At 38.8% G+C, this 14,400-nt stretch overlaps 1 protein-coding gene across 1 annotated transcript in view; it reads left to right on the forward strand.

The window, feature by feature from the left end:
* The window catches only part of LOC126416469 (intraflagellar transport protein 57 homolog), a 191,692-nt gene extending 181,441 nt beyond the window's left edge, over positions 1-10,251 (forward strand). The window contains exons 8-9 of the mRNA XM_050084206.1: positions 27-171; positions 9,925-10,251. Of these exons, the coding sequence (XP_049940163.1) occupies positions 27-171; positions 9,925-10,076 (297 nt within the window). The 3' untranslated portion in view covers positions 10,077-10,251. The remainder of the gene's footprint in view (positions 1-26; positions 172-9,924) is intronic.
* Positions 10,252-14,400: the final 4,149 nt, after the last annotated feature.

Here is a 14,400-nt window from a genome sequence, read left to right on the forward strand (position 1 = left end):
CTTATGTAACATCTCTAATCTTACAGGATGAGCATTCTCGTTTGAGCACGTCCTATCGTGAAATGAGTGCCAGGGTTGCAGAGCGTACTAAAATATTATCTCAGCTTTCGGAAGAACTTGATGCTGTGAAACGGGAAATGGAAGAACGAAGTTCCAGCATGACAGATGGCAGTAAGCTCCAAGCATTTTTTCAATAATTATGTGTTTATTACATATGTTTTCATGAGAAAAGAAACTGTTAAAATATTGTGAGAAAATGTAGTCATTATAAACTGATATAGTGCTGTCCCCCATATTCGTGTATCATTTGATAATGTTTTCAACTTTGTGTGTCTGTTACAACCAACATCCTCTATATTCTGCTGTTTCATTCTAGGCTTTACCTGTCCCTGCTGTTTTACCCCTCTAGTGCTTCTTCCAGAGCCTAGTTTACTGTTCCTTGATGCCATAGTAGGCATCCCCCTAACCTGTTCCTTCTTCTAATCAGGGCCTTTTGCAGACATCTTTCCCTACCTGTTCATTGTAGTGCTTTTCCATTTTGTACCTATCTGTTCAGTTGATTGTTGACATTCTTCAATAACACCACATTTCAAATGCTTCCACTTTCTTCTTCTCTGGAATTCAGAGGGCCCATTTTTCATTCTCACACAATGCTGTGCTCCAGACATGCACTTTCAGAAACTTCTTACTCAGTTTATTAAGGGTTCACATCAAAAGTTTTGAGGATAAAATTCTCCAGTGAACCAGAAGGGCTAGGACGATGGGTCTCAGCTAACAGATGCAATGTGGCTCCGCCACTTCCAGGCAATGACAGAGTGAGGATAACATTTTGTGCATAGTGTGATTTTGTGGTATGTCAAGATTTGAGATGCAGTGGTTAAGCAAGTAGCGATATGCAATCAAATTTTGTGTCAAACTAAAAACAGTTGGGCTCTGTGATTGTCGGCCTGATTCAGAAAGCTTTCTGGGAGGAAGCTATGTCTGAGACAAGAATTTACAAGTGGACAAGAAGTTCTGGGAGGACTGAAAAAAATGACAGTGAGCACTTCGGGCACCTGTCACAACCTAAAATGCCTGAAAATGTAGAGAAAGTGAGAAAAGCTTTGAACGGGAAGGAACACTTGAGCATAAGGATGATAGCGGACGGTTGCAATATGCTGAGATTGAATATTTATTGCATTTTAAGAAACAAATTAGGGAAGAGGAAGCTGTGTGTAAAGATGGTACAAAAAGTGCTGACTGATGTAAAGAAAGAAATCTCTGTGCTGAAGTGTCATGAGTTGTTGGAAAACTGTGGAAGTGCTCCTAATCTTTTGGGTTGAGTAGTGACAGGCAACGAGACATGGATTTTCAAGTATGATGCTGAAGGGGGAGGGCAGGGGAAGGTCAAGGCAATGCTCATTGTCTTTTTTGACTCCAAAGATGCCTCTAATACAAACAGTTAACAGTCCATTTTACACTCAAGTCCTCACCCAGTTGCAGGATAAGGTGAGATGTGTTAGGAAAGACAATGGGAACAACAAGATTTTGCATTACACTGCCCTCATTGTGCAAGTGTTTTTTGCCAGAAATGATAATGGAAATGTGCCCCAGCTGCTGTACAGCCCTGACTTGGCACCACCACACTTCGTTTTGTTTTTGAGGCTAAAGAGAAGCTTGAAGAGACACCAACAGAGGTCATCGAAGGGGCTAAAATGGACTTTGATACCTGTTCCTTAAGAAGGTTTAACTGAGAAGAAATTGTTAACTGCCTCGCAGTTTAGCTTTCATAGAACAGAGTACGAGACCTAACAAATAAAATCCTGGCAGAGCTAAACAAGAAAAATGATGCTGTTGGTTTTGTGACCCTGCACAAACCTTTGATTGTTCAGATCACAAAATTCTGCTTGACAGACTGTGTTATGGCATTAATGGCATCCCCTTTGTGTGGATGTGAAGCAGAAGATTCCATTGATAGCTTACACATCACAGTCATGAAACTAAACTAAGAATGGAAGGAATATAACATGTGGATATCCCACAAGGATCAGTACTGGGCACACTCCTGTTCTTAACCTATGTAAATTACCTTCCAATGACTGTAAGTGGTGGTTCAAAAATTGCTGCTTGGTAGCATTGTAAGTAGGCAGTAAATATCATACATTAAATCAAACAACCTGTATAAAATTCCTTGGGTTCCAATTGGATAACAAGTGAAAATAGAGTCAACACACAGTTAAATTAATCAAGCAGCTCAGATCAGAAATTAATCAAGAAGGCCAGTTCAGCATCTTCATGTCTCACTGTGTTGTCCTAAAGACAAAAACTCTTAGCCTATTATGCATATTTTTCTTCAGGTGCAGTGCACCAAAAGTACCAGTACACTAAATATGTATTCAGAAGAAGCAAGTTGCAAGAATATTGTCTAAAGTAAATACCCATATATCTCACAGAAATGTTTTTTAACGATCTAGAATATTTTTACATTCGTGCCCCAATACATTTATATCTTAATGGTTTTTGTTGCTGATCTCAGTAGTGCTGATGGTGAGGGAATGATTGTCTTGATGTGAAACATAAATGGCAGTGACCACAACAAGTAACCGCTTTAATGTAATTTCACAAGTAGCATACAAAAAACACTGTGTGATCAGTGAATTGTTGTGTCTGTTGTATAGTAGTATATGTAATTGCAGTATAGTTTAATGTAAATTCATTATCAACTCATACTGGTTTGGTCTGTTCATCTACAAAGTATTGTGAAGACTGATATGTTTTTCCAAGTTGCTTAATATCTCGACGATTAATTAAAATTACAATATGAGATATTCAGTGTTGGTTAAGTAGAATCAAATAAATTAAATACAGTATTTATGAAATTCATACTGAGGTGTGTTGGCTGAGCCGCATACAAACTAAAGGGTTACGTATGCTATGGAATACAAATAGTCAATATAAGGCTAATATCTCCAGGAAATGCACAGGTGGCTATAAGTGTGGGTTATTTACCCATTCAGTGCAGGAAAAACGTGGAAACATACCCAGGTAGCAATCACTCAAGGGCAACAAATACACTTCAGAGGCAGCTTAATACATTAATTTTTTGTTTCATTTAATATTCATTACAATATATATTGATTTCCATACACACGAACGAACCCCGCAACACTTTGCAACTGCTAAATATATGTGAGAATTTGATATATGTCTTAATCTCCTATTCCCCCCTCTCTCTATCCCTGTCCTTTAACCATCTCCTCCTCCCCCCCCCTCCCCCCTGTCTCTGTTCATCATTTTCCCGTGCTCCCTGTAAACCTCTAATCCCACACACTCCCTATCCATCTTCTCCTTCCTCATTTCTCTGTCCATATGCTTCTTTTCCCTTATTATATACATTTTCTCTCCCCTGCTCTCTCTGTCTCCTCCTCCCCCTCTCTCTAACTTTATTTATTGTTATTGCAAACTCTGACCTTATTTATTGTTATTGCAAATGGCACCTTGATTCAGAGTAGAAGTCAGAATGCGTGGGTAAATAGGTTGGGATCATAGGGTATGAGAGAGACCTTTCCATCTACAGGATCTCTGAAGATAGTAGCTTTAATGCCAGTCTTTCACATGGTTATCATCTACGAACAGGCAGGATTATAAAGTTAGCCATAAACACAAATTTTCCTGTTTTCTCTTAAAAATGACTTCAAAAAGGAAAACAAAACCACACATTTTCACAGCACAGCTCAGCGTGTTCTTTCTCGCAGCCAGTTTAGCAGAAAGTGTTTATCATATAACATGTCTGCATCTCCACAGTTTAGGTTGTGTGTTGTCTGTCTCTCAATCAGTCAGTCAGCTACCTCTTCAACCTGGTGCGTGACTAGGTTGACTGACACATTGCTCACGTCGATTTTGCGTGGTTGGCGTATCGATTCGTCAACCAAATCTTTCCTTGAATTTATGTGAACTGAAACAAAACAATTTCAGTAAGATCATGAATTTATTGAAATGAAATGAAATAAATCGGAATTTGTTGTTCCAGAGTCATAATGGGTCATGCTTGAGAAATTCTTATTTGACTTGCTTCCAGACCTTTCCAAATCTTTCCTTGAATTTGTGCGAACTGAAACAAAACAATTTCAGTAAGATCATGAATTTAATGAAATGAGATAAATCGTAATTTGTTGTTCCAGAGTCATAATGGGTCCTGCTTGAGAAATTCTTATTTGGCTTGCCTCCAGACACTGTCTAAGCTCTTCATGAGTCTCATTGACTCGATGATCATGTAGTTTGCTTGTGTTGCATGTACACTGACTGGTATTTTGACACCTCCCTGTTCAATGGTGGCATTTTTTCCAGAGTGATAAACCACAAACTGAAATCAATTGAATCTTTGCAACACAACAAATTACCATGAACTGATGTCAATTCGGTCCTTGAAACACACGAAAGATATGACCACCACTGATAACACAATGAAATATTGCTATCAGTTGTATTGTTTATTGCAAAAATCAATATTCAGTGCGGAATTTGTTGTTGTTATGAAAAGATGTGAGAGCAGAACTGTCAAACTGAAAGTCAATTTATTTTTATAATTATTGTTAGGAAGACATGAGAGCAGAACTGTCAAATTGGCCATCACATTTTCTTCATTGAGATTTTCATACTAAAATACCATCCAGATTTCTGATTCTTCCAGCAAATTTTCCAAAACTTTTCTTTCATACAAACCTTGTCCTGACAATTACGGACACAGCAACAAAAAATGAGCCAAATTGGTTTAGCCATTATCAAATAATAGTCTTTAATACCTTTGGCAACTAATTTTGTTTATATAGGTTTTTTGTTAAGTTATATTGTGTAAATTAATATCTTAATTGTTGCAATATTAGAGTTAAGATTTTTATTTAAAAAAAGTTCCATCGTGTATAGAATTTTCAGTGTAATTAATGTATTGTATGATCTGATAGACACCCAGGAGGGTAGTTTTTCAGAATGCTATAAATAAATAGTTTTAAATATGCTGATGCATGGAGTTAAGTCTGTCTCTGATGAGGACCACCTGGATTTTGAGATCAGATATTTTAATCAGATGTTCCGTCAGAATATTTATAGTGATTCAGATATTCAGTAAGCCATTTCTAACAGATAAAACATAGAGATATGCAACAATCATAAGATAATCAGTCTACAGCACTTCATCCTTTCTCCAGAGCTACAACAAAGAAAATAGGCAGGGTCCTGGGCAGACAATGTCTTCAATCCATTTGCCAACTTTCCAAGAATATCAGAGAAATGCTGCACCCAATAAAAATGGCTTTGGACTCAATGTTCCCAGAATTTATTAAATTCCTTGTGAATGCAGTAGCACTTATGTTGGTCAGTCTGTATTTATGGTTTCAGAATGTTGCACGGAGCACTGTCACTACAATAAATATTGCACAGATTTGCTGTTACTGAGCAAGGCCTCATAAATAAACTTTTAGTTATGTCTGACAAATTGAAAATCGTATTCCTTGCACCTGTCTTTTGTGATACTGTCATCAAAGAAGACATTGACATAAGAGTATACAACTTTAATTGGTGGCTACATCCGTAGTGGTGAATGGAAACTTTTGCTTTTTGCTGAAGATAGTACAGAGAAATAAGCTGGCTAATGGAATCAGTATTGTTAATAAGGCTCCTCTGTCAGAGACAGTGACATCCAGTAGCATATGGAATTTCTGTGACTCATGACAGTTCCTTGACATAATTAGGCCAAGGTGGTTTGAGTAAAGGGGAGATGGCGTCAGGTGAAGCTTGTCCACCATCTTGGTAAGTCTGAGAAACATGCTTCTCTCATAAATCCCTGTGTGTGAATGCTTTGAATTGCCAGTCAGTTCTGAGAATGTACTTCGAAACAACTTACTTTACTGGATGAATACTCATCCTCAGACAGTTTAAAATTACAATATTTTAATGCCAGTTCTTACTTTTTGAGCACGATGTACATTGTGGCAAAACAACCAACTTTGTTATTCCTGTTTTAAGTGAAATCGAAGAGCAGTGCTGCAATATGAATACTTCATTAAGACTCACTTATATTGCAGAGGCTGGCTTCACTTTTTCAGCTTAAGGGAATTCCCTATATTTTAACCACCTTGAATTATGCCAAAAGGTATCCAGATGTAAAGAGAATAACATGAACTTATCTTTTATGACCTATCACTTTTATCTCTCTCTCTCTCTCTCTCTCTCTCTCTCTCTCTCGTCTCTTTTATAGATGTAGCAGATTATTCATCTGTCTGTATCTTAGTATCAGTCTTCTCAGGATAATGAACTGTCTTTTTCTGGTCCACAATTCCTTTGGAGGTATTCTGATTTTTCTTTAACACTCAAGCAGTTGCGTCAGTTTTTGTAACAACAGTGGTCATATGACTGACTTGTCAACCAGCCATTGTGTTTTTTGGAGGATTGAAAAAAACTGACTTAATATCCTTGGTATTGAAAAATTAAATTTTAATTTACTTTTTTATACATCATATAAATATATATTTTAATATTTGTTCAAAATATGTAGCTACAAAATCTAATTAAAGTATCCTAATCTTTTATTTAACAATAAATTTTTAACACACACACAAATCATGTATCAACTTGGCCTGTATTTACTTCTCAGCACACGATACTCATACAGTACCTAGTGTATTATATTCTCAGCTTTTTATTACAAATGGTGATATCGGCATTATGTAAAAACAGAGTTTACTCATCCTGTTCCTCCAGCTCCTTCACAGTGTTAGATGTACACTTTTCATAGACAGTGGAAGAATGCTTTTTGAATACAAACATCTTACACTAACTGCAACGAATTGTGGTGACAATATTCTTTTCTCTGCCACTCAGAATGCAGTGACTGTTCTTTTTGTTTGGAGGCTCTTCCGGTTCTCAAGATTCTTTGAATTTATAAAATGCCAAAACACTTTTGTATGATTTGGAAGCATCGGAATCTAGTATCTTGTAACTAAATGAGCTTTCATAAGTTGTTGAGTCAACTGTTTCAAAACTATTCTCCTTGGTTTTCTTGCGTTTTCTGCATTGGACTGATACAATATTTGGGCATTGATCCTAGGGATATTTAGTAAAGCAAACCATATGGTCTTGTTATTCAAGCCACAGAGTATTTACTGCACATCGGGTGAACTGTGTCAACTCCTTCCTTTGTGCCTTTACTGTGCATGGTGCTAAGCAGAACAACACTTTTTTTTTAGGGGGGGGGGCACGTATGACACCATTGTGAAATCTTTCTGGTACCTGAACAGTGAAGATCCAATATTCCTGGATTTCAATGACAGTAATTTCCATTTTATTTTTCTTCTGAGTTCCAAAGCAAATGATGTGTTTCTGCAAAAGTGAAACTATCAATGGATATCTGGTATACCGATTATCAAAAGTAAGATTCCAATTGGCGCCATTCAAAGTTTCTGCCAGTTGATACACAATGTCACATGGTTTATTTAACACCTTTTAAGGGCCATGTTGTTGTATTCTATAATATAGCTCAATTGATGCTGTAAAAAATGTTATGCCATCAAAAATAGCAAAGAATTTCAAGCCATACATGGCTGGTTTGTTGGGTATATATTGAACGAATGTATGGTTGCTAACTCTCCCCAACTATAGGTTTCCATGTAGTCTTTGACAAAATTATCAGAATATCATGTGGCTGCTGCTAATGTATGCTTTTAACGCCTTTGTGCTCTTTTCAACTAATTTATAATCAAATCACACACTTAAGAGGAGAAATAAAAACTGTCTATACAATATATAATGTATGAGAATGATCATACCATTTTCATCATTACTCCAAAGTTCCTCAACATTACTTTTACTTCTGCCCTTCAAGCCAGTCAAAATAAGGATTCCAATGAGAACATGTACCTCTTCCCTAAAACTTTTATTTACATCCCTCAGTCTAGAATAGTTGTTTTGTGATATCAGGTTTCTAATATGCGAGTCAGTGTTTTCCACAAGTGACTCAATCATGTCCTAAATAGCAGTATTGTTGAATGCTGTCACTTCTAGCAAGAATATTTATTATATTTTTCGAGGGCATTTTTACTCTCTTTGTGAACAAAAAACACACACATAAAATCATAATTTTTGTCACCATCTTCCTCTCTTTCTTCTTCTTCTTCTTCTTTCCTCCTCCTTGTACATGACATTGCACTTCGTCTTCTTTGAAATGTATATCTCCATTTCCCTCTAAAAACCTGCTTCTGTTTCTGATACACTGTTGTGTTTGCTAATTAGTAGTTGTTCTATCTCCCTGACAGACCACTCAAATCCAGAATATTTGCTGTCATTGGAAACTTCATTTAAAACCCTTTCAGTTTGCACCTCTGACAACCCTTTGTTGGAAAGGGCCCTAAAAATATAAATAAAAACTAAGCATAAACCTGCAAAAACAGTAGTGTAAATAATTAACATAAAAAACATTACCAATTGCGTGACTGGCTGTGTACACCAAATAGAGTGCAGACAAAGATAAGCTGCACTTATTGGCAGTGTGTGGTCACTACAAGTCCATCAGCAATGCAGCTAACAGACAGAGGTTCAGTTTGAAGATGGGTAGAACTGCTGGATGGGCAACAATGGGTAATTTGAATTCAGAGCAAAATAACAAATTCTGGTTGACTCATTCAACCAGTGCAACCACTCGACGGTTAATTTGCCTTCAGTTTCTAAGCACAATGTCAAAATTATTTCTCAGGTATCTTTTCCCGTCCTGGATACAAGTTGATTTTAATCTAGTAAGTCTTCAGTTTTTTGGTTTTATTCTTTTATATATTATTCTGGTTAGCAGTTTACAAGAATGCCTAGTTGACTAGTCCTCTGATAATGTTTACATTTTTTGGTAATGTGATGATATGCTTTTCTGGAAATCTGATGGCTGATGACCCATTTAATAAGTATTTGTTCCGCAGCTCAAATAATCTTCTTGTTTCTACACTTCCACAGATTTCAGTACCTCTAGAAAGCGTGTCATCACATCCTGCTACCTTGTGTGATTTCAGTCCACAGTGCTTTGTCACTACTGTATCACCTATTCCTTCTACATCACCTGTCTCCTCCCCTACCATACACCATGATAATTGGTCTTTGCCATACAGGCTTTTGATGTAATCCTGTCATCTTTTTGCCCATTCTTATGTGGTTCATAGATGTTTGAATCTGAAATCCATAGGGTAACACCTTTACATTTCATGTCCCAGAAATTACATTTAATCATCCCATATACCACATTGATTGTTTTGCAGTCATATCTTTCCCAGTATTTTTACAAATAAGTTAAGAAATAAGGGTAACAATTCACCAAATAGTTGAGGCACGGATTAGTCAATAGGCATGTAAATAAGACTTAGGATATTGCTAGTTTCCATACATATCTTTTTTCAGAGCTATTAGCAAATAGTTCCCCTCTTTGTTTTAATTGTGGGAAATTTACAACTAGTAATATACATGCAAAATCCGAATGCAATGAGATTAGATAAACTGTGTTTTGTGTAATATTAGGTGCTGTTAAGTTGTTCTTTCACATAGTGAATGAGATTTCAATTCTGTGCATTTACCAGTGGAGTTGTTTGTGGGCACATAGAAAATATTTGACAGAGTTGTGACTACATTCTGTTAATAAGAAACAACTACTAAGGTTTACATCTTATGCTTAGACTGAACTAACAGAAGACCTTATAGTAAAATAGAACAAAGAATAGCAAGCACTGTTCCAGGGCTAACTTTCAGTATCTGAATCAAGTAATAATTTAGAACATAATAACTTACAAAGCTTGTCAGTGATATGGACTACAGTATTAATTTTTCATGTAAATCTGCACTTTTCTTCATTAATTACTGTTCAGCTACTCAAAATATACTTGTTTTTTGGATACTGTTTCTGATGGTTTATTTTTTCAGCACCATTGGTGAACATAAAAAAGGCCATTACCAAGGTTAAGAGTGAAATAACATCAATGGATGTGCGAATTGGAGTCTTGGAGAATAGCTTGCTACAAGCCAGACTGCGGGACAAGAGCCAGCTGCAACAAGACATGAATACACCTGCCTAGTACACTGTGGTAAAGTTGTACCAGCAGATTAAGTGGTGCATTTTCAAACTGCACAAGTAAAAAGTTTTCCAAGATATTCGAAATTCTTGATACAACGTGAGTGGTCACTTCTTGTGATATGGGAATCTGAAATCTATTTACTTGGAATTATTGAAATATTTTACTGCTGTATATAAGAGTTAAATAATTTTTAGCAGAATTGAAGTTGTTTGTTCGTTATGTAAATCCTAAAGACAAAAGTATAATAAATCAGTATTAAAAAAATTTGGGGAAGTATATCTGTTTTACTAGTTACTGATGGAAATTGTAGTATTCTACAAATCTAGCAATGATACGCCAGTCTGTATAGCCCATTATCAACACAGTGGAGAGATACTGTGTGTCGCTGCACATCCACTGCAGTGCATCAACCATAAGAAGTCACATGACTGCCAGCACTCCCTGTAACAACTCAGCTGCAACTTGAGAGCCAGTCCTGCACTCCACTGTACTCATTGGTATACCTGATTCAGCTGTTACTGTCATGCTTTCGACTCATGTTGGAACTGTGCTTTGAATGATGATAGTGCTCACTCATATCAATCCAGTTATTAATTCGGCCGAGATCTTTTCAGGAAGAATAGTAACTACACACAAACAAGTACACATATAATATCAAAATCACTTTGATGGGCACACAGTTGAGAAGTTCCATAAAAAGTCAAAGTACATTCCCAGTCTCAGTCTGATTAGGTACTGAGAATCCCAAGAGCGGAGTGAAGTGAGCACATAAACAAATCAAAACAGAATCTGAGTGAGCGCCCTGTGCTTTGAGGTTGTATCATGTTGATTACTAGTTACTTTCTTGAGGTGGCCATTGTCTGCATGTGCTGACCTTGAAGTGATGCTGCCTTTGATGTTTGGTCATGCTGCCATCTGGTGGCCAGATGTATGCCACCAGGCTCTGATATGGGCGAAATGAATCATAATGAGATGACCTAGTGCCTAAGTGTATCCAGCTATGTACTAGACATGAGCTGTTCAATTCTTGGATTTAGTACCCATGTTCAATTGTTTGGTTTTCTTGATTCTGCTAGGCTTTCCTCTGCATTTTGTGTTCACATTTCTCAGCAGTGGCAAGTTCTTGGCAATGTTCTCTCTTCTTTACAGTTTGGGCAGTCCATTGATGGGGTATTCCAATGTGCATTCTCTTCCTAGCCATTGTTGGTCTGCAAATTCCTTGTGTTCCCGTGTTTGTTCAGGTTCTAGTTCACTTGCAGTGTATTCTCAATCACCAGAGATATCATTGGCTCCAGCCCTCAAATTCAGGGTTCCAACAATTCAGGACCTGCAGCAGAGCACTATTCAGCGCACTCAGATTTTTTTTCCCCCTGCAGCATTCGGACAAGCAACCAGGAATTTTGTGTGTGGGAAGCTGAGCCTCCTACCATCAAGCTTGTTTACAATGTTGCCGTGATGTGCTACATGCCATTCCTATTCACAGGCTTAAATGCCAAATGTCCCACTGGTAGCAGCCCAAACCTTCCATGTGATACCATCGGACTCCAACCCACACATCGTCAGCCCTTTCGACATCAGTCCGGTCAGCACCAGCTCTGCAGCAGCTGGCCTGTCTTATGCACTGTCTTACCAGCACTGTGGCAGGCAGCCTTCCAGTCATCACTGTCACTATCACAGCTGGCCCTCCTGATGCCATTCCTGGCTGTTGCCACTGCTGTTCTTGTGGCCACATCCACCTCAGTGCGGCCTCCTCCACAGCTGTTGCTTGTCCTGTCGTGGCTGGTCCTCCTGGTGCTTTTCTTGGCCATTCCCGCCTCTGCTACCATTGTGACTACTGCATGTGGCTGGCTGTGCAGCCTCCTCGGCAGTCGTTGCCGGCCTCTGCTGTGGCCAGCCCTCTTGACACCATTCCCAGCAGTCGCCAGCACTGCCGCCACAACTTATTCCTCCTGAGCAATCCTTTTGTCCACCCAGCCAGCCCCACTGGCACCACCAAACCCTTTGTTTGTTGTCATGGGCCTGGGTTGTGCCTTCTTAGACCCTTCACTCCCATTCCTTCCTACACCCATAATTTTTGTGGTCATTGACTGATTGTCCTGTTATTTTTTTCCAGTTGGCCCACTGTCCGCCTTGAGATGACTTGGTGTTTGTGTTTTTCTCATCGTTTCACCATCATTCATGAAAGTAGCGAGATTGGACTGAGCAAAGGTTGGGACTTTGTATGGGCAGTGATAACCGCGCAGTTGAGTGCTCCACAAACCAAACATCATCATCTAGTGGCTGTTCAATGCCACATTCCCTGGGTGTTGCGCTTCACTGAACATCTCTCCTAAAGGTGAAGTTGGCTGGGTCCCTTTATATTTGGGCACCACACTCGTTGATATGCTGAGCAGGTCGGGTAAGGCTCCTGCTTTATCTTCAGAGGTGGTTTGTCAACAGAAGAGTCACTGAGCTCTTTGCTGCCAAGTCGTCTGCAGCCGCCACAGCACCTGTAGGCACAAGCCATGTTAGCACGTGGTGTGCAGGTCACTGAAGACAGCCCTACAGTCACTGGCACCTATTTGTGTGCATGTTGTCAAGTATCCTTGTGACACCAGACCTGTATTTGTTTCTGCTGACGGGTACTTAGGTCATCACTCAGCTCCTCAATGACCAGTCCAGCTCATTACTAATTGTCAGTCGCCCTCAGACATATGCTTTGGCCCACGATTGCTGCTGCTACCCATCAAACAGTGCTGTCTTGTGCCTTCACCTGGATCACAGCTGCTGCTCACCCTCAGCCGCCCTGGAAGGCTGTTCTTCATTGGGCCTATTCCTTGACTTCCCACAAGGTCACAGCGTCATGGGACTGCGTCACTATGACTCTGCAGCACCTCCTTACTCATTGCCACTACCGACAGTTGTGGACTTCGTCATAGTGGACATTCACAAAAGGACATTGCAATTGTACTTGTTTGTGGACCTTTGTTCCATAAAGCTGTACTCAATATTTTATGGTTAATAAGAAAACAGTTGTTATTCCAATATGTGCACAACAATCAGTACCTTAGTACACCTATTGGCTAAGGACATTTCACCTGTTATGGGGAAGTTTATTAGAGATATCATATAGGAAAGTGAGATACCATTTCTCATTTTTAAAAGTACTTGCTGCTAATATCAATAATATTTACTATGTTTTGAATCTCAATTCATGAAAATGTCAAAATATATGACAATCTGTGCCTTTCAAGCTTTGTTAGATCTTTAACAAGAATTTTCAGAGTTATTTGCACTCATATTTGTTTGGACTTGTTCATGCATGGTGCACATCTGATTCCCTCAGTGACCCCCACTAATTTTTTGGGCCCACCCAGGTCCTTATATGCGTAGGAATGGACTTCAGCCTAAATTGGATATATTAATGGACTCATCTTATGGGACCAATCACACACAGTACTTTTGCTTCACTTTCAGTGCTTATTCTGGAAGGTAATAGAAAATTATCTCTGTGTGATTATCTTAGACCTACAATGACCCGTGATAAATTCGTACCTTGGACCTCATACAGAGCACATTTTTGCTGGGTGTCACCAGTGAACCAGCAATTTTGCAAAGTTTTCTGGAACTGTTAATTCAGCCCCTGGCATTCTGTGCAAATTACTTGGATAACATACAAAAACTATGTGCCAAGAAAACTTGCAAAATTTTGTGACTTTAATTTTGCACAGGTTTTGATGACAAGAAACAGCTGCTACTACATCCACAACTACACTTCACACACACACACACAACCCGCAAACCATTGGCTGAGAGTACCCAACATGATACCACATATCAGGACTTTTTCCCATTCCAATTGTGTATGGAGGGCAGGGAGAATCACTGCCTCTGTGTGTTCTGTAATTAGCCTAATTCTGTCTTCACAGTCCCTGTGTGAGAAATGTGTTGGGGGATGATGAATATCTCTAGATTCCTCACTTAATCCTGGTTCTTGAAATTTTGTAAATAGGTCCTTGCAGGGTAATTTTCATCCTTCTTCAAGAGTCTGCCAATTCAGGCTTTACAACTCTGACTCCTGTGAGGCAAAGAAACTTATGACCATATTTTTTGTCATTCGGATTCCACACCTTGCACGGACATGGACATCTCAAAGGTATTGATGCTGCAGGGCGCCGTCTAAGGGGAGCCTCCATTAAGATATGTATGTCACACGATGCGACTCAGTGATGACTGTTTACCATTGAGTTTTGGGCCTGGGCTCGCAGTTCGGCTCACTTCTTACTGTACTTTGTAGTTCACTATATTCTGGACTTGTTAGTGCTTTTTCACTTTGTGAACTGTT

The sequence above is a fragment of the Schistocerca serialis genome, chromosome 8, assembly GCF_023864345.2.
Source record: "Schistocerca serialis cubense isolate TAMUIC-IGC-003099 chromosome 8, iqSchSeri2.2, whole genome shotgun sequence".
Taxonomy (NCBI): domain Eukaryota; kingdom Metazoa; phylum Arthropoda; class Insecta; order Orthoptera; family Acrididae; genus Schistocerca; species Schistocerca serialis.